This window comes from Budorcas taxicolor, chromosome 4 (genome assembly GCF_023091745.1).
Source record: "Budorcas taxicolor isolate Tak-1 chromosome 4, Takin1.1, whole genome shotgun sequence".
Lineage (NCBI taxonomy): Eukaryota > Metazoa > Chordata > Mammalia > Artiodactyla > Bovidae > Budorcas > Budorcas taxicolor.
In genome coordinates, this window is record NC_068913.1 from 79,336,583 (window position 1) to 79,362,769 (window position 26,187).

Here is a 26,187-nt window from a genome sequence, read left to right on the forward strand (position 1 = left end):
TGTTGTTGTCCTCAGAGGTGAAGGCTGCTGGGATCCTCTGCAGATCAGGCCCCTGGGAACTGTGTTACTCCTGCCACATGGCTGAAGCCCTGACCCTTCCTCCCTTTCTGAGCCCTCTCTATACAGGCCAGCTTTGCTAGTCTCTGGTGGGCTGAAACTGCACCAGGTCCTATGTGCAGTGCCCTGGAAGGCTGGGAAATCTGGTCACTCACCTGCTTCCCTTTTCCTGGTAAGGAGAACTCTCTCCCATGGGGAAGTTCTTCCCTGTTGGCACTGAGCAGTGCAGGCCTGGGGATGGGCTGGTAAAGGCAAATCAATCTTTTTACTTTTTTTGTGCAGTTATTCTCAGGCTTTTTCTTCTATTGTGTTGCTGATGGTTCTTAGGTGACTCCATGAACTCCCCAGGAGCTATTTTCTTTTATGGATAGCTGGCTAATTGTTCTTTGTTGGGAGATGGAGGCTGAGGTCTGTTACTGTGCCCTATTGCTGATGTCATCGTATGTTGTGTGTTTTTTTTACCATGCGTGCGTGTGTGTACACACGCACACGCATGCAATGTTTGGGGAGGAAAACATTTTATGTGCCGAGAATTATTCAGTGTGCTATATTTAGGATCCAGACTTCTCTTGCTCAATATAGTGTTTCTAAGAGTACGTCATGAGAAACGCTGGACTGGAAGAAACACAAGCTGGAATCAAGATTGCCGGGAGAAATATCAATAACCTCAGATATGCAGATGACACCACCCTTATGGCAGAAAGTGAAGAGGAACTAAAAAGCCTCTTGATGAAAGTGAAAGAGGAGAGTGAAAAAGTTGGTTTAAAGCTCAACATTCAGAAAACGAAGATCATGGCATCCGGTCCCATCACTTCATGGGAAATAGATGTGGAAACAGTGTCAGACTTTATTTTTGGGGGCTCCAAAAATCACTGCAGATGGTGATTGCAGCCATGAAATTAAAAGATGCTTACTCCTTGGAAGAAAAGTTATGACCAACCTAGATAGCATATTCAAAAGCAGAGACATTACTTTGCCGACTAAGGTCCATCTAGTCAAGGCTATGGTTTTTCCAGTGGTCATGTATGGATGTGAGAGTTGGACTGTGAAGAAGGCTGAGTGCCGAAGAATTGATGCTTTTGAACTGTGGTGTTGGAGAAGACTCTTGAGAGTCCCTTGGACTGCAAGGAGATATAACTAGTCCATTCTGAAGGAGATCAGCCCTGGGATTTCTTTGGAAGGAATGACGCTAAACCTGAAACTCCAGTACTCTGGCCACCTCATTGGAAGAGTTGACTCATTGGAAAAGACTCTGATGCTGGGAGGGATTGGGGGCAGGAGGAGAAGGGGATGACAGAGGATGAGATGGCTGGATGGCATCACTGACTCAATGGACGTGAGTGTGAGTGAACTCCAGGAGATGGTGATGGACAGGGAGGCCTGGCGTGCTGCAATTCATGGGGTCACAAAAAGTCGGACATGACTGAGCGACTGAACTGAAGGTTTATTCTTACTTGTTCATTTTCACTGCTGTCTTATTCTCCATTCTTATTTGGGGCCTGTTATAAATAATATGGCTATGAACATTCTTGTATGTGCTTTTTGATGTATGTGTGTATGTTTTTCTGTGTATCTTGGGAGTGAGACTTCTGAGTTATTGGGTATGTACCTGTACACTCTAATAGATACTCTCAAATAGTTGTCCATGGTGGTTATACTCTAGCAGCAGTGTATGAGTGTTCTGGTTTCTTTGAGGAGATGTGTGTAAAGCTTTCACATGTTTAGTAAATATGTGGTAGCTATTTTTGTTTTTATGAGGATGACTCCTGGATGCCTTACTTATCTGCAGGAACTGCAGTAGGGAATTCAGGTAAGGGAGAGCTGGCATGGGGAGGAGAGGTAGGGAAAGGCGCTCACTTGGGGATATGGATAAGTGTTTAAGAGAGATTTAGTTTAAGCCCCCAGGGATGCCTGGCCTAGAGATAGAAATTTAGGAATCTTAGTAGACCAGACTCAAGTCACTGAATAACATCTTAGGTGAAGATTTTGATGGGAATGGAATTTGGTGAAAGAGGGGAAATGGTGTATGTTAGTTGGTTATGACCATCATGACAAAACACAACAGCCTGGGTGGCTTGAACAATAGAAATTGATTTCCTCACAGTTCTAGAGGTGCAACCAGTTTTGGTTTCTTCTGAGGCCTCTCTCCTTTGCTTGTAGATGGCCACCTTCTCCATTTGTCTTCACTCGGTCCTTCCTCTGTTTGCCTACGTGTCCCTGTACAAATTTCATCTTATAAGAACACCAGTCATTATTGGATTAGGGCTTACCCTAAAGACCTCATTTTAACTTAATTACCTCTTTGAAGTGAAAAAGAAAGTGAAAGTCGCTCAGTTGTGTCCGACTCTTTGTGGTCCCATGGACTTCTCCAGGTCCATGGAATTCTCCAGGCCAGAATAATGGAGTGGGTAGCCTTTCCCTTCTCCAGGGGATCTTCCCAACCCAGCGATCAAACTCAGGTCTGCATTGTAGGCAGATTCTTTACCAGCTGAGCCACAAGGGAAGCCCCAAAGTACTGGAGTGGGTAGCCTATCCCTTCTCCAGCTGATATTCCTGACCCAGGAATCGATCCGGGGTCTCCTGCATTGCAAGTGGATTCTTTACCAACTGAGCTATCAGGGAAGCCCTAATTACCTCTTTAAAGACCTTATTTTCAAATACAATTACATTCTGAGTATTAGGGCTTCAACATATGAATGTGGTGGGTGGGCCGTGGGAGGGCAAGTTCTGTCCGTAACACAGAATAAGGGAGAATGTAGGATGGCTAGAGGATGAAAGATTGACGTGAGAAACTGAAGGGGACTGGCCAGAGAGGTAACAGGAAAACAGGTAGAGAACTGAGTTTGTGCAAGTAAGTGGAGGATTTCAGGGATAATAGAGGAGACCAACGCCTCCCAGATTCGAAATCATCTAATCCCCCGTAACAGATTATTTTACTTTCTTTTTATAAAATGGGAGCTTTTAATAGAAATACTGAAGTAAATGTTTTATAGGGTTTGCCTTACTCATACTTGCAAAATAGTTATAAATCAGTCTATTTGAGGTTTTGGATGCTGGAAAATAGTTATCTTCTTTCTGTGTTTTCAAATCTTTGGAAGAATGGTCTTGAAATGTGTTTTGTTCACACAGATGAGACACCACAAGTAGTCAGATTTAGGAATCCTTGTTGTTGTTCAGTTGCTAAGTTGTGTACGACTCTGCGACCCCATGAACTGCAGCACGCCAGGCTTGTCTGTCCTTCACCATCTCCCTGAGTTTGTTCAAACATATGTCCATTGAGTCAGTGATGCCATCCAACCGTCTCATCCTCTGTCACCCCCTTCTCCTCTTGCTCTCTATCTTTCCCAGCATCAGGGCTTTTCCAGTGAGTTGGCTGTTTACATCAGGTGGCCAAAGTATTGGAGCTTCAGCTTCAGTGTCAGTCCTTCCAATGAATACTCAGGGTTGATTTCCTTTAGGATTAACTGGTTTGATCTCCTTGTTGTCCAAGGAACTCTTAAGAGTCTTCTCCAGCACCACAGATTGAAAGCGTCAAATCTTTGGCAGTCACCCTTCTTTATGGCCCAACTCTCATATCCATACATGACTACTGAAAAAACTTTAGCTTTGGCTATATGGACCTTTGTTGGCAAAGTGATGTGTCTGGTTTTTAATACACTGTCCAGGTTTTTCATAACTATTCTTCCAAGGAGCAAGCGTCTTTTAATTTTGTGGCTACAGTCACCATCCACAGTGATTTTGGAGCCCAAGAAAAGGAAATCTGACACTGTTTCTACATTTTCCCCATCTATTTGCCATGAAGTGATAGGACCAGATGCCACGATCTTAGTTTTTTGAATGTTGAGTTTTAAGCCAGCTTTTTCACTGTCCTCTTTCACCTTCATCACAGAGTTCTTTAGTTCCTCTTCATTTTCTGTCTTTAAAGTGGTATCATCTGCATATCTGAGGTTGTTGATATTTCTCCCTGCAGTCTTGATTCCCGCCTGTGATTCATCCAGCCCAACATTTCATGTGGTATACTCTACATATAAGTTAAATAAGCAGGGTGACAATATACACCCTTGATGAACTCCTTTCTCAATTTTGAAGTAGTCCATTGTTCAATATCTGGTTCTAACTGTTGCTTCTTGTCCTGCATACAGGTTTCTCTGGAGGCAGAAAAGGTGGTCTGGTATTTCCATCTCCTTAAAAATAGTCCACAGTTTGTTGTGATCCACACCATCAAAGGCTTCAGCATAGTCAGTGAAGCAGAAGTAGATGTTTTTTTGGAATTCCCTTGCTTTTTCTATGATCCAGCATATGTTGGCAATTTCATCTCTGGTTCCTCTGCCTTTTCTAAATCCAGCTTGTACATCTGAAGTTCTTGGTTCATGTTGAAGCCTAGCTTGGAGAATTTTGAGCATAATCATGCTGGCATGTGAAGTGAGTGGAATTGCACAGTAATTTGAACATTCTTTGGCATTGCCTTTCTTTGGGATTGGAATGGAAACTGACCTTTTCCAGTCCTGTGGGCACCACTGAGTTTTCCAAATTTGCTGGCATAATGAGTGCAGCATCATCTTTTAACAGCATCATCTTTTAAGATTTGAAATAGCTCAGCTGGAATTCCATCACCTCCATTAGCTTTGTTTGTAGTAGTGCTTCTTAAGGCGCACTTGACTTCACACTCCAGGATGTCTGGCTCTAGGTGAGTGACAGCACCATCTTGGTTATCTAGATCATTAAGAGCTTTTTTGTACAGTTCTTCTGTGTATTCTTACCACTTCTTTTTAATATCCTCTGCTTCTGTTAGGTTCTTGCTGTTTTTGTCCTTTATTGTGCCCATCTTTGTTTGAAATGTTCCCTTGATATCTCCAATTTTCTTGAAGAGATCTAGTCTTTCCCATTCTGTTGTTTTCCTCTTTTTCTTTGCATTGGTCACTTAAGAAGGCTTTCTTATCTCTCCTTGCTATTTTTTGTAACTTTGCATTCAGTTGGTTATATCTTTCCCTTTCTCCTTTGCTTTTTGCTTCTCTTTTCTTAGCTATCTGTAAGGCCTCCTCAGACAACCACCTTGCCTTCTTGCATTTCCTTTTCTTGGGTATGGTTTTGGTCATTACCTCCTGTACATTATTGCAAACCTCTGTTCATAGTTCTTCAGGCACTCTGTGTACCAGATCTAGTCCCTTGAATCTATTTGTCACCTCCACTGTAGAATTGTAAGTAAGTATTAGTTGCTCAGTCATGCCCAACTCTTTACCACCCCATGGACTGCAGCCTACCAGGCTCCGGTGTCCATGACATTTTCCAGTCAAGGATACTGGAGTGGGTTGCCATTTCCTTCTCCAGGGTATCTTCCCAACGCATGGATTGAACCTGGTCTCCTGCACTGCAGGCAGATTCTTTACTGGCTGAGCTACAAGGGAAGCCCTTGTATAATCATAAGGGATTTTATTTAGGCCATACATGAATGGCCTAGTGGTTTTCCATACTTTCTTCATTTTGAGCCTGAATTTTTCAGTAAGGAGCTAGTGATCTGAGCCACAGTCAGCTCCAGGTTTTTTTTTTTTTTAATTTTGCTGACTGTACAGAGCTTCTCCATCTTTGACTGCAAAGAATATAATCAGTCTGATTTTGGTACTGACTGTCTGGTGATGTCCATGTGTAGAGTTGTCTCTTGTCTTGTTGAAAGAGGGTATTTGCTATGACCAGTGTGTTCTCTTGGCAAAACTCTGTTAACCTTTGTACTGCTTCATTTTGTACTCCAAGGCCAAACTTGCCTGTTATTCCAGTTATCTCTTGACTTCCTACTTTTGCATTCCAGTCCCTTATGATGAAATGGACATCTTTTTTTTTGGTGTTAGTTCTAGGAAGTCTTGTGAGCCTGCATAGAATCAGCTTCTTCAGCATTAGAGGTTGGGACATAGCCTTGGATTACTGTGATGTTAATGGTTTGCCTTAGAAACGAACCAAGATCATTGTCATTTTTGAGACTGCATCCAAGTACTGCATTTCAGACTCCTGTTTTCTGTGCTGCTGCTAAGTCGCTTTGTCATGTCCAACTCTGTGCGACCCCATAGGCAGCAGCCCACCGGGCTCCCCCATCCCTGGGATTCTCCAGGCAAGAACACTGGAGTGGGTTGCCATTTCCTTCTCCAATGCATGAAAGGGAAAAGTGAAAGTGAAGTCACTCAGTCATGTCCGACCCTCAGTGACCCCATGGACTGCAGCCTAGCAGGCTCCTCCGTCCATGGGATTTTCCAGGCAAGAGTACTGGAGTGGGGTGCCATTGCCTTCTCCGTGTTTTCTGTGAGAGCTACTCTATTCCTTCTAAGGGATTATTGCCCACAGTAGTAGATATAATGGTCATCTGAATTAAATTCACCCATTCCTGTCCATTTTCGTTCACGGATTCTTAAAATGTCGATGTTCACATTTTAGGAATCCTAGTTTACTGTTTAAAGCTTTCTCCCAAGACTCTTTGTTATCTTTTCTAAATTCTAACTGCATGGTAGTTTTGAATGCTCAAAGTATTTGTGAAGAGGTTTACGGGTAATGATAAATTCTGTGAAGTCAGTCTGCTGCGTGCCTTGTCCTTCACCCTTGTTCTTTTGCTTCCTATCAGACATCTGTTGCCTTCTTTGCTTCTCCACTACTACCAGCTCGGCTTCTACCAATTGCCGTCATCTTCAGTGTGGACTGCTGCAACAGACGTGTAATTAGACTTTCTCATTCCTTCTTTCCCTTCTAGAGAAGTCTAAAAAGTACCCCCCAAAACAAGACCTGATAGAAATCTTCAGCAGGTTCTCATTATACCTGGAATAAAATTCAAACTCATTACCATACCCTACAAAGCTTTGTGTGGTAAAGACCCCGCCCACCCTCGTTATCCACACTCGTCTGCTTCCTGCTGCTTTGAACAAACCAAGCTGATGGGTGCTCTAGGGCCTTAGCCCTTCCCTTGGTTTTCAGATTACTCCTTCACTCTCAACACAGAACTTGGGAGGGAGGCGTTCCCTCACTCCACAGCTAAAGTTGCTCTTTCCCGTTTTCATACTCTAGCATGTCACGTTTATGTTCTATGTACGTAAGTAAGTGAGTAGCATAGTTTTGTAAGGAACTGTCAAACTGTCCTCCAAAGTAGATGCACACTCCCACCAGCAATGGTTGATCCACATCCAGCATTTAGTGTTGTCAGTATTTTGGATTTTAGTAGTCCTAATAGATACATAGTGGTATCTCATTGTCATTTTAATTTGTAACTTCCTAGTAACATTTAACATTGAGTGTCTTTTGAATGCTTATGTCATCTGTATTTATTTTTGTTGAACTGTTCAAAAATTTTGCCCATTTTTAATTAATTCATCTTCTTAATGAGTTTTGAGTTCTTTGTATATTTTAGATAAAAGTCTTTTATCAGATATATCTTTTGCAAATATTTCCTCCTAGTCTGTGGCTTGTCTTCTCGTTCTCTTGACACACTATTTTTTACAAAAGTATTCATCATTAACTAAAATAGTCTTATTGTTTATTGTGTATCTCCTCCCACTACAGTGTAAAATCCACAAACAACTGTCTTGCTTTCTACTATATTTCCAGTGCACAATATGGTGCTGGGTATTTTGGATGACAAATATTTGTTGATGGAATGGATAACCACTGTTAACATTTTTAGTTTGTTTTATTCTTAATGAAAATGGTATTAAGCTGATTTATGTTCTTCCATCTTCTTATTTAAAACTCAGTTTCAAAATGTTACCATTTTATCTTCAAAATTAAGGATAATAGCCACTTGTAATAGTATGAGATGAATTTCCACAATGACTCAGATTAATTGGTTTAAGACATCTAATTACTGATCTATACTTGTTTTGCCCTCTCAGGAGCTATACAGATTTATTCTCCAAGAAGTTGTCACAGGCTTGGGCAGTGAAAACAGGAGAATGTTTGCATAAGTCCCACAAAGCCTTAAGGAAGGAATGCCGCCTGTTAAGACACTGTAAAGTCTCAGTATGTTCAAATATGTATCTATACATACACACATTGAGCTTGCAAGGTTCAAAAAAATTATTCAAATTCCCTGTTCTCGATTGCTTTTTTGTTAATTAGATTTGTTAAAGATGGGAAATGACACGTTGGTCTCCTACTACGGTGATTTTCAGTTTTTTAAATTTTATCTCTAGTTGTTTTTGGCTGTATATTTTAGTGTCCTTTACCACTGATTTTTAAAACTATTATAGTTTTGTCTATTTTTATCCCAAGTAGTGCTTTTTGCCTTGAACTGACTCTCTGTTTCCATTCTGCTTTGTTTTTGTATGAATATGCCAAGTCTTCTGTTTTTAAGCCTTTCATTGCATTTTAGATTGTTGCTCTTAAAAATAATGTAAATTTGAAAGAGTTGATTTTTTAAAAATCCTTTTAGAAAAGCTTTTAAAAGATGTTTTTGTGCATAACAAACCATCTCGAAACTTAGTGGCTTTAAGCTAGAACTATTTTGTTAACTCTCATGACTTACAGTTGGGATAGCTGGATAGCTCTTCTGTTCCATGGTTATTCAGCTGGTACTGCAGTCATCTGGTGGCTCACTAGGACTAGAATGTCCATGAAGGCTCATTCACGTGGTTGTTGGTGCCTTGGTGCAGGGATAGTTCTTGGGACAGTGGGGCATACTGTCTGTTTATCTGTCTGCCTACTGTCTCGTCTCAGTCCTCTCCCTTACCAGTGGTGTCTCACTTATTCTTTTTATGTGATCTCTACAGCAGGGCAGAGTAACCATACTTTTTATATGATGGCTTGGGACTCCCAACAGTGCTGAAGTGAAAGCTGCCAGGCCTCCTTAAAGCTGAGGCATAGAACTGCCACAGGGTCAGTTCGGCCTCATTCTGTTGGCTGAAGGAGTCCTAGAGCCAGCCCAGATTCATATCAAGGTGTGAATACCAGGAGGTGTGGTTCACTGAGGGCATCCTGGGAGCCTATTTACCACAATATGAGAGTCTAAACCCTTCACATTTATTATTTTAATTGACATGATATTGTTCTTAGGGCTCAGACTTTTACTTCCTTTAGTGAATTTGCATATGCTTTTAATTCTATTAACTTCTGTATCAACATCAAGAAAAATAATAGTACTTGTATTCCAGTTTGGCTCAGATGATAAAGAATCTGCCTGTAATGCAGGAGACCGGGGTTCTATCTCTGGATTGGGAAGATCCCCTGGAGAAGGGAAAGGCAACCCACTCTAGTATTTTTGCCTGGAGAATTCTATAGACAGAGGAGCCTTGCAAGCTGCACCATGGAATCAGTTATGATGATTGGGGGCTTCAGCATGATTTTACTTAAGTTTTATACGTATTATGTGGAATTTTAGGCCATGTTATAAATTTGTATATTGTATATATCTTTTTAAAAGTTTTAGATGTTTTCATTCATTTTGTAACTGCATAAACAATAATCTTTTAGATCTAATTAATTGGATCTAATTAAATCTAGATCTAATTAGATCTAATTAATTGCATGCTGTCTTTCCTAATACACTTTTTTCCTAGATAATTTGGGTTTATTTTTTGATAAAATGTAATATATCTTTAACTAATGTTTCAGGAAGGCTATGTGGGTTATGTAACATCTGGAGTCTTTCCAAATATATAATGACTTCCTCTGTCTTCACACAATTTGATTGGCTATAAAGTTTTTATTTGTTTTTGGCCATACCACTGACTTGTGGGATCTTAGTTCCTTGACCGGGGCCCCTAGCAGTGAAAGCGCTGAGTCCTAATCACTGAATTGCCAGGGAACTCCTGGTTTTAGAGGTCTTGGATCACACTCAGTGCTTCCCAGGAATTTATTGTTATTATTCTTTTGTCTTGGGAAATTTATTGTCATTTATGGGTATACCGTTTTAGGGTACTGGGATTTTTTTTCTCCCCCTGTAATATAAAGTTTTTGCCAGTGAGGGTTGGTAAATAGATCTGGAAGATGGTGTACATTTTTGTCTTTTTTCAGTTTTGTTTTCTTCTAGTATAATTCTGTTTTGTTTTGTCTTCAGTTTAACAGCATGTTATGATGATCAGGCTTGTTAGATCTTAGTTCTGAAACTGTCATTTGTCATTTACTCTATTTTTGCTCTTTTATTGTACATTATAGGAAAACTTTTGTTAACTTTTGGCCACACCACCCAACATGTGAGATCTTGGTTCCGTGATCAACCAAGGATCAAACATGCAGCCCATGCATTGGAAGATGGAGTCTTAAGCACTGGGCCCCAGGCCAGCCCTTGGGAAGACTTGATGTAACTTCCTCATTATGAAGTCAGCTTTTCTGGTCATGTTAGTTCTGCTGTTTTTCTCCAGCGCTAATGTCAGGGTGGCTCAGACGGTAAAGCGTCTACCTGCAATGCGGGAAACCCGGGTTCCATCCCAGGGTCAGGAAGATCCCCTGGAAAAGGAAATGGCAACCCACTCCAGTATTCTTGCCTGGAAAATTCCATGGATTGAGGAGCCTGGTGGGCTACAGTCCATGGGGTCACAGAGAGTCGGACACAACTGAGCGACTTCACTTCAATGTCAGGTGTGCTGTTGCATTTTTGAGTTTCCTTGGGCTCTTACCTGAGTTTCTTCTGTTTTCTTCTTAGAATGATGTCTCTTTATTCCCATCTTGTGTGTTCTTAGTCACTCAGTCGTGTCTGACTCTTTGTGACCCCATGAACTGTAGCCTACCAGGCTCCTCTGCCCCTGGGGATTCTCCAGGCAAGAATATCGGAATAGGTTGCCTTGCCCTCCTCCAGGGGATCTTCCCAACCCAGGGTCTGAACCCAGGTCTCCTATATTGCACGCGGATTCTTTACTGTCTGAGCCACTAGGGAAGCCCGTCTTGCTTGGTTCTTACAGGCAGTGTCTTTCAATAACTAAGGATGTGTCCAAATCAATGTCTTCTTCATATTATTTTATTTCTTGGAGTAAATTGTTGCCAGTGCCAGTCGTGTCTCTACTTGCTGTGAAATTTTACTGACTAGGATTGTAGCCTCTGAATGGATACAAAAGAACTTCTGGATAGGGAGGGAATCGTGGCTGTCAGGGCTCACCCAGTGTGGGGCTGGCTGCCTGTTTCCTGATTGCTGCAAAACCAGGAACCCTGGGCTGAGGGTGGAGAGGGGTGAAGGGCTACACTTTCTTCCCATGCACTTCCTGGCAGCTGTGTTCTTACCCTTCAGAGGTAGGTGGAGCTGCGGTTGGCCATTGAACTGTGTCTTTCTTCACACTAGTTAGTGGAACTTTCTCCCAGATTTTAGTAATATGTTACTGTCTGAAGTAGGCTCTGCTTTCTGACTTTTCTTGTGTGTGTCTTTATAGGTGTTTTAAAGGGGATTTAAAAATTCATGTCAAGTCGCCTGGTGCCCTCTTAAGCTAGTTTTTTTTTCATCCTATATTTCATTATTTTTTAAAAAAATGTTAAGGAGCTTTCTAGGTGGCTCAGTGGTAAAGAATCCGCCTGCCAGTGCAGGAGACGCAGGTTCAATCCCTGGGTCAAGAAGATCCCTTGGAGTAGGAAATGGCAACCCACTCCAGTATCCTTGCCTGGAAAACTCCATGGACAGAGGAGCCTGGCGGGCTGTAGTCCATGGTGTCACAGAAACAACCAAGCGACTTAGCACAGTCCTTTTTATTGGCACCAGGATCTCTTCCAGGTAGTCACTGTTTCCCTGGAATCACTACCAGGTACTTGGATCTCTTATCAACATTGGACAGCCTTTTATCAGTATTCCTAACTCACCTTAACCCGGGGGAAAGTTGCCCCCTGCCAGGTGCTCTCCTCATGATTGTCCTGAGTTCAGAACAGAAAGTTTTCTTCTAGAAGCACTTGGTTATTCTAAGACTCCACAGCCAAAACTGGTTAGAAAGCTTAATATTTAAAATGCTTACCTTCTTAGTCTTTTAATTCAGGGAAGGGGTTTAAACAACAGAAATTCATATTGTCAGAGTTCTGGAGGCTGGGAGGCCCAAGGCCAAGGTGTAGGTGGGCCTCCTTCTGAGGCCTCTCTCCTTGGCTTGCAAGTGCTCCCCTTGCTGCCTCTTCACATGGTTTGCTCTGCACACCTGCATCCCTGGTGTCTCTTCCTCTTCTTATGAGGATATTAGTCATAATGGACTAGAGCAACACCTTCCTGGTCTCATTTTAACATGATCACCTTTTTTTTTCCCTTTCTCATTTTTATTGAGGTGTAATTGACAAAATTGTCAGATATTTATATCTCTAATATATAAATGTATTATATGCTCTAATATACATAATGTAAACACTATAAGTGGATTCCCTCTAACAAATCCATCACTTAACTTTTATTTATTTTTGGTGAGAATATTTATTGTCTTTTAATTTAAAAACATCTTTTAATCACATTTATTTGCATGCTGCTATATTTTTGGGTTTTTAGCCTCTTTTGTCTCCCTCATCTCAAATATGCTACATTTCATTCTTTTGAAGTTTGGCCCCAGTTTTCTTTTTTGCTAGTCACACTTCTTTTCTTATATTTTATTTTTGGTCTATTTTTGGTCTTTTTTGGTCTAGTCCTTCCTTGTTCTTTCACTTTATTTCTTACTGTCTTAATTTTTCATGTCTGTTTTCTTAAGTCGATGTCCTCCCCTCCTCTGCCCTCTCTTCCCCTCATGGTTTGATTTTCTAAAGGCTGGAAGGATGTGTAGTCCTCCAAGAGTGGCAGTATTGTAGGCAGTGTCATTCAGCAGATGGGAAGACCTGCCTCTCCTCCGTCCAGTATTTTCTGAGTCAGTGTTCTCTCTCTGTCTTGACCCTGAAAATGATGACTTGGGGATATATTGACATGTGACCTTTAGAGTGGCTTTTGGACAGCACATACCACCTGTGTGAGAATCTGATTATTCTGAAATCTATGATCTGTAATGTGTGTTTTGTCACTCAGTGGAAAGACCATGGCTTGCAGGGTCAGACAGCCCTTCTATGGAAGAGCTACATGACCCTAAGCTGTCCTCAAGGGATTCTGATGTGCAGAGGTTGAGATTGCAGCATGAGACTGCTTCCCTCCTTCCAGCTCAGGTGTTTTTCTGTGGCTCGAACCCTCAGGAGTTCTTCTGTCCACCCCGCTGGTGAGACTTCTGCAGACCTTCTTCATCTGTAGGGGCTTGAGGGGAGCAGCCAGGAGGTAGTCTCGAACCCTCTGCTGGCTCTCGCAGCTGTCTGACAGATCGCCTTTTGATTCTAGAAAGGGGGTCAGTACTTTGAAACCACTGGGGCCCAAGTACTCTTTGTGCGTCAGAGCAGAGCTATTAGGTTAGTTCCACCTTCCTGTGGCTAACCATCCCTTAGTTTTCAAAATGAGTTGCAACCCTTTCCTCTCGGTTAATTGTAAAGCGAAAAAAAAAAAAAAAAAAAAAAATCGAGACGATCCCCTGGAGAAGGAAATGGCAACCCACTCCAGTATTCCTGCCTAGAGAATCCCCATGGACAGAGAGGAGTGTGACGGGCTACAGTCCTGCAGTTGCAAAGAGTCAGACACAACTTGGTGACTAACCAATAAGAAGAGTAATTGAATTTGAGTTTCTTGGGAGATTTTCACTTCGTTAAAAAATCTTCAATTCTTATCAAACACTTAGATATAAAATGTCACCTTCTTGGAGGTAGCCTAAAGTCTGTCTCTAGTTTTACAGAGCTTTATGGAATTTTTTTGTGAGATTAAGGGCTGCTGAATACTTTATTCAAAAGTTAGCCAATGGGGCAGGGAAACTGAAGCTGGGTGAAAAGGAGCAGAGACTGAGCCCCCCTTTCTCCCATCACAATCCCTTCTTGCTTGGACACAATCAGTGGCTCCCTGGAGACCAGGTGGATCATGACTGCCTTAGCGGTCCACGGAGTCAGAGTAGCCCAGTAGAGCTACCGACTAAGTCCTTACTATTTGGGTCACTTGTGAGATTCTGTTTATGCTTTTTTTTTCTTGGACTGTGATTGTGGTTTTGATTATGATATTTTATAAGAAGATCTAGGGGTGCTGTTTGTAACACCACCCACTTGAGAGATTGCCTTTCTGAACACGTGTGGGAGAGATAGCAGGTATGGTATCAGGAGGGTGGTGTTCCTCCATGGACGCTCTGGACCTTGTAGCTACTTAGGCTCCCTTTTCTGCTGAGCAGATAGGAAGCTCGGTGTCAAGACTGTGGCCACCTTGAGGAAACGGCCAGTGCATGACAGTGTGTAGTTTGGGGTACTAACTTTACCCCAGCTTTTTCTTCTTAAAATTGTTTTCCATTTGTCTTCATCTCCTTATCCATCTGTTTACTTCTCTTCTGACATGTAATGTCCTTGGTAGCCCCATCATTCTTTTTAGAAGTTGGTGTATAAATTAGCAAATATATAAGAACTGTCCTAAATATTTTAAGAAACCGTCCTCTTGATGGATTCTTACCACTCTGGTCTGAGCTGTAGGCTGGGCTGTTGCAGAAGTCACCTGTCTGGTCATGCCCTATCCCATCCCTCTCCTTTCTGCAGCCCTTTCCTGCAGAGTCAACCCAGCCACACAGGGGAGACGCCTCTCTGAGCAAATGCCTCCATTTCTAGACCCATTTCTCATGGTTCCCCTTCTGTACTTCTGCAGCTCTGGTTCTGCCACTCTGCCCTCCCTCTGCTTGTCATTTCTGTGAACCTGAAGCCCTCTTCCCACCCCTGCGTCTCTCTCCGCTCTATGTCGGTTTCCTCTGTGAAAGCAGGGCGGACCACTTCCTGGATGCTACTTCCTCTCCTGCTGCATGTGTTGGGTCACAGTACCTGGGTTGCTCACCCACAGGGGCCTTTGTGCAAATTAGAACAAGGTACTGCATAGGACTTCCTGCTACTGGAAACCTATCTGATAAATGTATGAGTGCAGGCTGTTTACTCTGTGAGGGGCGCCCTGAGTGTGTGGGGGTGGTGGGTAGAGGGGTGTGCCTGCCTGTGCAGTTGTGCTCCATGGCCCCGTGTTGTAATTGGTGGGAACTGTCCACATCCCCAGCACCATCAGTCTGGCCAGGGCAGGCCCTCAACACCTGTTTGCTAAGCTAAAGGAAGAACAAAAGTGTGAATTCACGCCATGCTGTTATCTGAAAAATAGCAGGGAAAGCACACTTGACAAGGCTTTTGCACTGAATGTGACGAATATGTTATAATGCTGAGATGTATTTTTTCCCCCCACATCTCAGTATTTCTGAAATGACAGATACCTTAGTCAGTGGACTGTGGTAGGTGAAGACACAGCCCCTGGGGCTGGACTACTTGGGTCTGAATCCCAGGGCTACCACTCACACACTTATTTGTGAGATTCTGGGCATTTTACTTAATCTTTTTACGCCTCAGTTTTAACAATAGTTTGTTCCTCTACTTCCTGGGGTTGTAGTGAGAGTTCAATGGATTAATATATGTGCAGTGCTGGCTCAGACGGTAAAGCGTCTGTCTACAATGCGGGAGACCCGGATTCGATCCCTGGGTCGGGAAGATCCCCTGGAGAAGGAAATGGCAACCCACTCCAGTATTCTTGTCTGGAAAATTCCGGGGACAGAGGAGCCTGGTAGGCTACAGTCCATGGGGTCGCAAAGAGTCAGACAAGACTGAGCGACTTCACTTTCTTTTCACTTTAGAATATCACCAGGCAGATAGTAAATAGTAAGAGATATGAGTAATGGCTGTTAGCAGCAACATTAAAGGCAACATAGACGCTCACTATATTGCTGTTTCCTTTTAACCCCGAAAAGCTGTTTTAATCCATGGAGCACAGCTTACATGGATAAACATCCCCTGTCAGTAGCTGTGGACTGGCCGCGTTGTGTGTGCTGAGGTTGAACCCTCTCTTGCCCGCACCAGTTTCTGGTTTGCTGCCAGAGAGCATGCACAGTATGGTGACAGGAAACCAGCAGGCTTTGTTTTTTCTTCTTAATTTAGCGAAAGAGAAAGAGGGGAAAACCAGATAAGGCTCATTTTAGAACTTAACTTCTCTAAAGCTTAGACTGGTAATAAGTCTTAGCTGTGTAAAACTATCCACCAAAGAAAATTGTATTTGAGAAAGTGATTATGTATCCGTTAATTCATTCACTGCACTAAGCAGCTTGTCAGATTTTAGTTCCCTGACCAGAGATTGAACTCAGGTTCTTGGCAGTGAGAGCCCGGAGGCTTACCCACTGGACCACCAGGGAATTCCCTGAGAAAGTTCTTCTAACGTAAAGTTTTTGTCTGATTGCAGGGCAACCTTCCTTAGATGGTTTTCAAGGAAACTGGGCTACGAAGTGGCAAAGGTAATGACTGTTCTGGGGCCTAGCTCCCCATCTGATGCCCCCCGGTGTCCTCAAGTTAGACAGTAGATGGATGTCTCTCCCCAAATAGTCGTGGGTTCCCTGGGTCCTCACTGTTCACTTGTGGCTGGCTGCAAGACCACGTCAGGGGTGTGGTGGCACTTCTCTGAATTGCTTTGGACTTTTCCTCCTGTCTCGGGCTCGCTTGAGAAACGACAGCTGTGTAGGAAGCTGTGCATGACTCCTGCTCACCGCCACACCCCATTGAGCTCTCCTTCATGTTAAGCAAGATCTGACTAATGCATTCTTTGGAGATGCTCTGCCTGTTTTCATCATGAGACTAAATGTTTTTTTTTCCCGGATCACACTACTGTAATTGAGTTTACCCTCCACTTTGAGAAATATCCTTACCTAACAGAGAGCACAGCAGAGACTCCCACGGCATTGGAGGACACTGATTTGGAGTTTTGGTACCCTTTCCTTAGTTGAACAAAACAGTATATGAGTAAACAATATAGGGATGATCTGAAACTTCATCTTTTTTAATTCGATTTATCTAAACCCTGAGTTTGATATTTCTGTGTAGAACTGGTCAACTTCAGCGCTGTCAGGGGGTGTGTTTAATGACCAGTTCCCAGAAAGAGTATCTACATGAGGAACTTTCTCCAATAGGCCTTCTTCTGAACCTTCAGGATTCATTTACCTTCAGGTTGCAGAAATGATAGGCAGGCAGCTGTTCTTACTCTCCATCCCCGGGAAGATGGAGGAGCAGACGGTGGGAATGTGTTCACCTTGACTCAGGTTGGTTAGCGGAGACACTCGCTGATCTGAGTCCAGTGCAGTGGGTTTGGTGCACTGAACTTGCGGAGCTGGCTCCTCTCCATCTCTTCATTCAGCCTGAAAGTCACGGCCAGTTTCCTTATCCAGGGGGTGGGGCATTTCTCAAAATATGAAAGAAAGCAGCCAGTGACTGCTCTGGCCCGCTTGTAGGCTTACAAGACCAGCTATTGCCACAAAGGGAGAAGCTTCCTGTTTACCAGCCGGCGTGAGACAAAGTGGTTGTGCTTCCTGGCTGTGTGGGACTTGGCACGTGGGCCACATTCTGTCCATCAGGACGGCAGGGCTGAATGCCTGCTCTGTGCTCAGCCCTTGCCCCTGTGGCCCTGGTCCTGAATGCAGGCCACCCTCCGGAGGGCACTTTCACTTGGGCTCCAGAACTGGCCCCGGCCTTCTGAAAGGGAAGGCGGCCTTGCCTCCTTTCTGGCTTCCTCCTTAGCTTTCCCTTCCCCATGGGGCCCAATCCAGGCAGAAACCTTGGCACGAACCTGAATCTCACCATAAATTCACCTCTTTTGTTCCCAAGTCTCTAGGAAGCAGGATGCCAATGCCTCTGGGGAAACAGATCTTTTTCGCTGGAGTGGCAGCTAGTGGGGGCTGCGCCATTCTGTACTACCTGGTCCAGAGTAAGTATCTGGTGAAGCGCCCACGGCAAGGCCGCCTCTTAGTTCTCTTGGCCCCTTCCTTCATCAAAGGAAATACTTCAGATGCTTTCAGTAGATTAGAGAAAGAAGGAAAGGGCTATTTTGAGCAGCCAGTACACCATTCCATTGGCTATAGCTTACTTCTCATCCTATAATCCCAGTTTTCCCAGGAGCCACAAGAACAAATAAAAGGAACAGGACTCATTTGCATAAGAAGCCTTGAAAAAGCAAGATGGGCTTTCACCCCTGTGCACACGCAGGGGATCCATCAAGATTTCTGAGATTATGTAAAGAACAAAGGAAAGGGGGCTACCAGATGGTTCCCAGGTGTGGAAAACTGGCTTTCTCCAGCGTCCTCAGCCTGTTTACCCTGCCATTCTCTGCTGTTCATTTAGTGGCTGACGGGACACCTTGAGCTGGGGACTGGGGCAGGAGCAGAAGATAAGAGTCCAGGCTGGCAAAATCCTGACAGATGCGGCTTCCAGCCCCACTGCACCTAAATTTGAATTTGTAAAGCTAGACCGCGATTATTGTGAACAGCCGAGACATTTAAGGGCATTTCAGTGCTACTGGTTGCGAAGCAGCAGCAGGAAAAGACTGACTTTCTTTGAAGGTCTTTTATGCCTGCCCAGCTTGGCTCCTCACCCTGTTACTTCCCGTCCTGACGTGGGCATCACCCACAGCCAGGCACATAGCCTCAGCCCCCTCCACTCGCTCCTCCCCACCTTCCTTCAGGGCGGACCCAGAGGTCTCTGGGTCTAGAGGTGGCCAGAGATGCGCATTCCCAGGGATAATTCAGACTGGAATAGCTCAGCACCCCTGCCCCTCTGCCAGAGCAACAGAGGCAGAACGTGACAGGAATGAATGCATTTTCAGGTTGAGGGCCTGGCAGCCTTTCCTTCTGAGCGAGCTGGGGTCAGCTGATAGTGATAGTCCAGTGGGCTCTGCGACCAACTGCCTGGGTTGAATCACAACTCCCAACTCTGGCCTAGCTGTGTGACCTTATGGGGGAGTCGGTTTTCTTCCTGGGCCTGAGTTAGCTATGTGATGAGGGGTAATATTTAAGGCCTCCGTGTGAGGTTGTAAAAATTAAATCAATCTCACAGCTTGTGGGATACGGAGGAATTGCTCAGGGAAGGTGGTCTGGATTACCACCTCTGCTCCTCCGTTTGTCATGGCTGAGACCTCGTTCACGCCTGCAGCCCTCTCCTGGGAGGCCATCCTGGAAGGGCATTCTCCTCGACCTCTCCAGGCTCAAGCTGCCTTTCCCGTCCATTACTGTGATCTGGCCGCCAAGTCTTTCTTGTAGCCACACTGACAACCATACTTGAGAAGCTTAGCTTCCTCTGGTCTCTCCTTGGGGAGGCTTGTCGTACCTGATGCTTTCAGGGGAGTGCTTCCTGGAGTTCCCAGTAGCCTTTGGGCCAAGGATACCTGAGGCTGAGAGCAGTTTATCTACATGAAATGTTGGCATAAATCTGTAAACTTGACAAGTTAGCATTTTCATGTCCTGTTGGCCTAAGGGTTTTGTTTTTGGTGGTGCAGTCTCTGTATTTTGCTGGTTTATCAGAACCTTCCTCTTAGTGGAAGGAGTAATGTTCAGAAGTCAAGTTAGATTCTGGCCCCAACTCTGCTTCAGATTAGCCGTGTCACTGAGCAAGTCATGGAATCACAGGACATAGAAATAGAAAGAAAGTTAGAGAAGGTCTGAGCAGACGCCTTATGTGAAGAAGACAGGCAGTGAATGAGGTGAGGAAATGACACAGAAAGATCAAATACCTTGCTCAAGGTCACCTGCCATGCCTCTACAGATGCTGACTTCCTATATTTTAGTGTCTCTAAAATGGACGGATTAGATAGACCTTAATAATTCCACCTGTTGATTTCATGTTTGTTTCTATTTTCCATGCTGTACATGAATTGTGTCATTTAACTTTCTACAAGTTCAGTAAAGGAAATACATGTAACCCCTCTGTTCTCCACTTAGAAACGTTTTCCAGAGCTTCTTATTACCAGCTGGCCCTGGAGCAGCTGCACAGCCACCCTGAGGCACTGGAAGCTCTGGGCACCCCTCTCAATGTTCACTACCTCCGACTCACCGACAAGTACAACTTTGTGGACATTGCCGAAGCAAAGGTAACCTGCTCCCACGGTGAACTGTAGGCTGGGTGCCTACTGGGTTGAGGAAGGCCTGCTGTAATCTGGAAAGGGTCTTGGAACAAGCTGGAGAAAAAGGTGTGAGATGGGAAAATCCACTATGTAAAACTGCCACTAGGTGTTACTTAGCACCTTAAAAAAAAAAAAGCATTGTGGATTAATTAACTTGCACATAAGTTTTCTTCCTTTCCGGGGAATTGATGTGGCAAGGAAAAACCTGTTTGTGCTCAGGTCTCCATCTTGAACTGAAGGTTGTCGAGAAATGATCAGTGGTGGTTTGCCAGTATTTCAGTTTTGCACTTGAAATATACCCTACAGCTAATCGGTGCTTATTCAAATCTAGAAACTCTAAACTCCAGTTTTAAATGTAAAAGCTTCCATGCAATGCCAGTAAATTTTTTCAGCTGTATCTCAGTTTTATAGTTCAACTGATAAAACTCAACTGAATATAAAAAGCATTTTTTTCCTTCTGTCTAATATGTTAGAGGAATGATTCTAAGTTGTATGGGGAATACAGAGACGACTTTGAGGGAGTTTCTGGCTGTGGTTCCCTCTGCCAGTGTGTTCTCAGCGGAGGTGTGGCTGGGAGAATGGGCTGAGTGAGGCAGTGAAAGGGCTGTGATGTCATCCTGTGAGCTGTGCGCTCGTTTCTGCGACAAGCAGAAGGCCTGGAGTATTTGGAGGATAAGAGTGAGCTGATCTGACCTAGTTTATTTTTGTTCTTGTTGTTTTATTAACTTTAACAGGAACAGTTTTACTGGAATTCTCCTAACTACAAAAGCAATTTTGTTCAAGTATTCTGCTAAAAATAGTCAGTGGTTTAAAAAAACTTTCAATTGATGTCTAGTTGAATTTATATTGGATTAGTCCAGTTTGTTGGCACTGTTCAGTCTTCTATGATTCTCTGTCTCTCTGTACTAAGACTTGTGGCTCTTCCTCTTTCATTTCTCATTCGGGTCCACTCCTTTTTTTTTGAGTCTGGCTAGAGGTTTGTTGATTTTATCTTTTCCCAGCTCTAGATTATATTTATCTTTTCTGTTGTTTTTTTAATCTATTAATTTCCTCTGATTTCTAACTCCTTTATGGTCCAGATCAGAGTATGGACCAGTTTGCAACTAATAGTTACCCTTTTAAAACAAACAGTGGGCTTGTTTTTTGTTTTTCTGTTATGAAAAGTTTCAAGTATATGGAAAAGATGAGCATCTGTGCTGCGGCACCCATGTGTCTGCTACCTGGATTCGGTATTTTGCTCAGTGTGCTTTATCCCGTACCTATTTGCCTGCCTCTATTTGTTCATGAACCTCTAAAATTCCAAATAGCTGTACACTTCACCTTTAAATTCATAAGCTATATATCCTTAACTAGAGTTTATGGTTGCTGTTTTTGAGGTAAAAATTCACTCCCTGTGACCTAAGTCTTCTATCTGATGAATTTTAACAAATGCATCCCCCTATGCAACTCAAGCCCCTACCTAGATACAGACTGTTCCCATCAGCTGAGAGTGGCCTCATGCTTTTCTCACGTTATAGCCATCTCTGAGAGGACAGCGTTGTATCCACTTATGTCTCTTTATACCCCCCAGCTGAAGATCCCTGTCTCTGGACCAAAGTCAGAAGGCCATCTCTATGTCAGCTCATCTAGAGATGCCCCCTTTAAGAGGTATGATGGGAAAGTGGGTGGGGAGCAGGAGGAGAACCTTCTGGAAACAATCTTGATTCCCCTTTTCAACTGCAGCTGTATGATTGCGGCACTAAGAATTAGTTTTACAAAGCTTCAGAAGTTTCACAGCCAGGACAACACGCATGCCCATGCTTTTGCTCTTAGCTCAGTCCGGACGTTTTCTCCAGTGCTAACTACTGGATCTGAGGAGCTTTAGTTGGTGTGGTCTAGGTCTGCCATGCTGTGTCACAGTTTCCAACACTGCTGCCTCTGTCATTACAAGTGAATGAAGGCCTGGGTTCCTGTTCCAGAGTTATTCATCACATTCTTTATGTAAGCTCCCCCTCCACCTCATTAATTGGCTTTTCTTGTCTGGTTGCCAGGAGCTAAGTCACTCACTTCCCCCACGGGAAGCCTCTCTCTGAGATGTCTGCTCTTTAGCCAGGATGTATTTTAATTCCTGGGGACAAAAGGAGCAGGCGGTCCCTGCCTGGCCTCGCTGACCCCTGAGCCTGGGATTAGAGGAGGAGCTGAAGGTCGAGGGGAATTAGGAAACCAGGAATGAGGTGCTCCTTCTCTGATGCCAGCCATTCATTGTGAAACTTGCCTTGATGGTGATTTTAATAAAGATAGCCTGGAATAAAAGGTTAAAACATTGTTAACATACTGCTAACATAAAATAGTTTAAAAAATTTAAGACATTCCAAACGTTTCCTTTTAAACCATGTCTTTTGCCTCAGTGTTTCATTGATGAGAGACTATACTTTTGGTTTTTCTCAGGTGGAACCTTCAGGAGGTCTTCTTAGAGCTCAAGGATGGTCAGCAGATTCCCCTTTTCAAGCCCAGCAGGGACAACGATGAGGTGAAAAAGGAGTGAAGATGATCAGCTCCCTCTGCTCCTGGCCTCCCTGGTCACCATGCGTCCCCCAGGGCTGCAAGTGCGGCCATATGTGATCTCTGTATCATTCTAATTTAACCACAGTGAACCCTACTGAAGTTTTTAGTTTAATCAGAAACTTACTGTAATTTACAAGAATTTGAAAGTTCTCTGTATAGAATAAAGGGAATCAGTATTAATAATGTTGATTTCTCATCTCTCACCAACCCACCCCCCGGCAAAAAAAAAAGTTTTCAATGGAGTTTTCTAGCACTGACAATGTTTTTAATTGTTAACATCAGAATGCCAAGGGAGACAGACAAGCACTTCTGTCTGGTCGCTCTCCCCTAAATTTATGTTAAGTAGCTTGTCAGTCATTCTCAAGTACTTAGAATTTTTCTTGTTTTAGTCACCAACTGTCTGCCTAATTGAAGATTCATAAAACTGCTTTAACCCAAACATTTCAAAAGCTTAAAACCACCATATTTTAGAGAATCTTACCTGTAGGTTTTATTAGTCTTGCAGGGGGACAAGATCTTCTGAGCACCAGAGCCTATAAATCCCAGAAATCTGCCACTTTTGCTTTGGAAAGGCCAGTTTAACCCCCTCAGTATTATTAAGCATTATGGATGATCATCAGCTCTTTTCCTGCACTCTTAACATTCATTGAAGGGAAACTTCGAAAAGGTTATGCATAAATGTGCTAGAGTGTGAGGCCTTTCACCATTGTTCTGTAGTTTGTTTTTTGAATAGAATATTAAGTGGAGAAGTCGTTCCCTGAGGGCACTTTTTCCAGTGTGTGTGTGTTGATTGATATTACAATCTGTGGAATCTTTTTTGTGCTGCTCTGTTCTTTAACAATTATGTGCCATTCTATTCTCTTAACAGCTTTTACTTCCTTTCAGTGTTCGCTGGATTTTTTTTTCTTGCTATGGCCAAACCATAGAAAACCCAAGTGGATCATCTGTTCTGAAGGAAAAGGAAGTAACAATTTTTGTGTAAAATTTGGATTAAGAGGCTTTCCTCTAGTATTATGTAGTGAAAAGATCCTTAATTTCTATTTGAGTCACCATCTGGGGTACTTTTTCCAGTTAAGCATATTTCAGTGTATTTACTTCTTAATGCCTTCATGGCTGATTCTGAACAGGCCAGAATGCAGTCACTGAAGCAGACACTGTCCTTTCTTCTCTTGAATTGGTGCTGTGTACGTGCAGCCGACTTCTTGCGTATCTAGCAATCACTGTGCCTCAGCCACGGTCTCCCAGGAATGACCTTGAAAACATCTTGGATAATATACATCATCAGAGGCAAAGGTGACTTTTTACCATCTGAGCAAATGCTCGAAGCCACCCCTGGAGAAAGGGCTTCACTAGCATTGTAAGAATCATATACTTCTGAAAACAGCAGATGAGCAATCACAGCCAACAAGTGGCAGGAGGACTCCCACTGGCATTTACTAAATAAGACGCTGCCTGGCCTCTGCTCACAGCAGTTTCCATGATACTGGACCAGCTGAGTTCCAAGCAGTGGTGCGAAAATGACGTAGTAGAAGAGAGAGACCAGTTAGGAATCCAAGAGGCCAGCTGAGTCACTCCCTCTTGGTGGACTGGTGACTCTATGGGCCTTGAGGTCTAAGATTTCAGATATGATGGAGACTGCCTCACAGACAGAAAGAACATGAAAAAAGGTCACAGCAGGGAAAGTGAGCTATACTCCAGAAAGATGATCTGCCCTTTGGCTGGTTAACTGAAGTTATAGTAAAAGCAAGCTCTGGAAAGGTGGCCAGTGCTGGCATTTTACATGCAGGTTATAGCCATCAGATTTTGGAGTAAGTATATGATTCAACTGTTAAGAGACTGTGCCTAATTATACTGATAAGACCTGTATGACTTTCAGAAGTCACAGATTTTACTGTCATTTATCCCATTTTTCTGGTTTTGGCTTCCCCCTACTTGTCTTCCAACCATTCACCAATCCAGGGATTTAATAATACCCGCTGAGACAAGGTTCTGTCACTCCCAATTTTGGTAAAGTTGTATTCAGCAAAGATGAAACTAAATTACATCCACATGAAGCTACCAGCACTTGGCAAACAGTGGCCTTTCTCCTCTTCCCAGTGGAAAGGCCAGAGAAATGCTCTCTCAACAGCAGCTTTAGGGCTTTCTGAAGGCAAGCAACCTAGACTGTGGACTCTGGTGTTCTCAGCTTGTCCATATTAAAGATATGAATAGATATGAATAAATACCTGTCGGTTACCAGTCTTACAGGTGAGGCAGTGTTCCTACTTCTTGTTGGGTGGCTTGGCCAAAGGAGCCCTGATGATGGCAGCAGGGCAACAAGGAGGTGGAGAGAGGTGAGGGAAACCTCCAGGCTCCACCCACAGGAAGACTCGACTCTTCAGGAACCTGTTCTGTTAAAAGTCCTGTCAGGAATGTGTAAAGAGAAACTGACATTTTATGATCCAGGGTTCAAAAGTGGGAGATGAAATGTTAGAAACATATCTCAGACACACGTATGTATCACAGACCACATGTGGCACGCTAAACACCTTTCATTATTAAAGAATGATCCTCCAAGGCAGAAGTTATTTTTCTGCCACCACATAACCATCATACTTTTAAATTTGGCTACCTTGCAGTCTTAATATGAAAGTAATTTTTTACTTACAAATTTTTTTTTTTAATAAAGTAAGAAATTATAAAACTATGGGCTTCCCTGATAGCTCAGTTGGTAAAGAATCCACCTCCAATTCAGGAGACCCAGGTTTGATTCCTGGGTTGGGAAGATCCCCTGGAGAAGGGAAAGGCTACCCACTCCAGTATTCTGGCCTGGAGAATTCCACGGACGGTATAGTCCATGGGTTCACAAAGAGTCGGACATGACTGAGTGACTTTCACGAAAACTATAGGCCAATCTCTCATGACTGTAGTAAAATTCTAAAGACAATGTTTGCAAACAGAGTCCAGTGACATACAGTAAGTGGTATATTGTATTTCTCACTAAGTGTTTCAGTGCCTCCCATGCAGGGACCTTCTCTACAGGGAGAGTATACTTCCCTGCCAGCCCTCGGTTCACCATGTTTCTTTGTCTGTCTTCCCTAAAGTCAGTAATGTTCCAGATGGCAGCTATTCCCAGGACCTGGGTGCTAGAATAAAGATGACCCAAAATGAGACAGGTAGCCTGAGCGAGAAATAAACCCTTCTAAGTCCTTAAAACTGGGGACATTTTCACTCCAGCTTAACTGGACTTTTTACAGTGACTGAGCAGTCTATTTCAGAAATGGAAGAGTGGTTTCATGTTAGGAGAACCAATAGTATAGTTCGTCACATTAATAAAAGGCTAAGGAGGAAAGTATATATGCTAATTTTAAAAGACACAAAAAGGCATTTGACTAAAATTAAGTATTCATATTAAAAACGAGAATTAATGGATAATTCCTTTCTTAAGGGGGGTGTGTGTGTGTATACATTATATTCTCAAAGCCAACATCTTAATTGGGAAACTGGTAGAGGTTTTTACAAGTTAAGGAGGCATTATATTGACTATTATTTAACACTGTATTGTATCCAGTACAATTAGATATTTTTAAAAAGGCCTAAAACATGAGAAAAGAGTAACACAGTTACTGTTTAGGTAGATGATTTACTATATCTGTAAAACCCAAGGCAATCCATGGATCAGTACTGTGTATTTA

The 26,187-nt window shown here is 43.2% G+C and overlaps 1 protein-coding gene across 5 annotated transcripts in view; it reads left to right on the forward strand.

The window, feature by feature from the left end:
- Positions 1-22,707, forward strand: part of LOC128046621 (cytochrome c oxidase assembly factor 1 homolog) — a 99,956-nt gene extending 77,249 nt beyond the window's left edge. For 2 of the 5 annotated variants that reach the window (XM_052638771.1, XM_052638773.1), the window contains 5 exons: positions 16,271-16,322; positions 17,683-17,782; positions 19,788-19,936; positions 21,540-21,616; positions 22,397-22,706. In XM_052638771.1, coding sequence (XP_052494731.1) covers positions 17,698-17,782; positions 19,788-19,936; positions 21,540-21,616; positions 22,397-22,493 — 408 coding nt within the window. In that variant the 5' untranslated portion in view covers positions 16,271-16,322; positions 17,683-17,697 and the 3' untranslated portion in view covers positions 22,494-22,706. Of the gene's footprint in view, positions 1-1,410; positions 1,500-16,270; positions 16,323-17,097; positions 17,121-17,682; positions 17,783-19,787; positions 19,937-21,539; positions 21,617-22,396 lie in introns of those variants that run through there. The other 3 variants (XM_052638772.1, XM_052638775.1, XM_052638774.1) reach the window with 3 other exon arrangements.
- Positions 22,708-26,187: the final 3,480 nt, after the last annotated feature.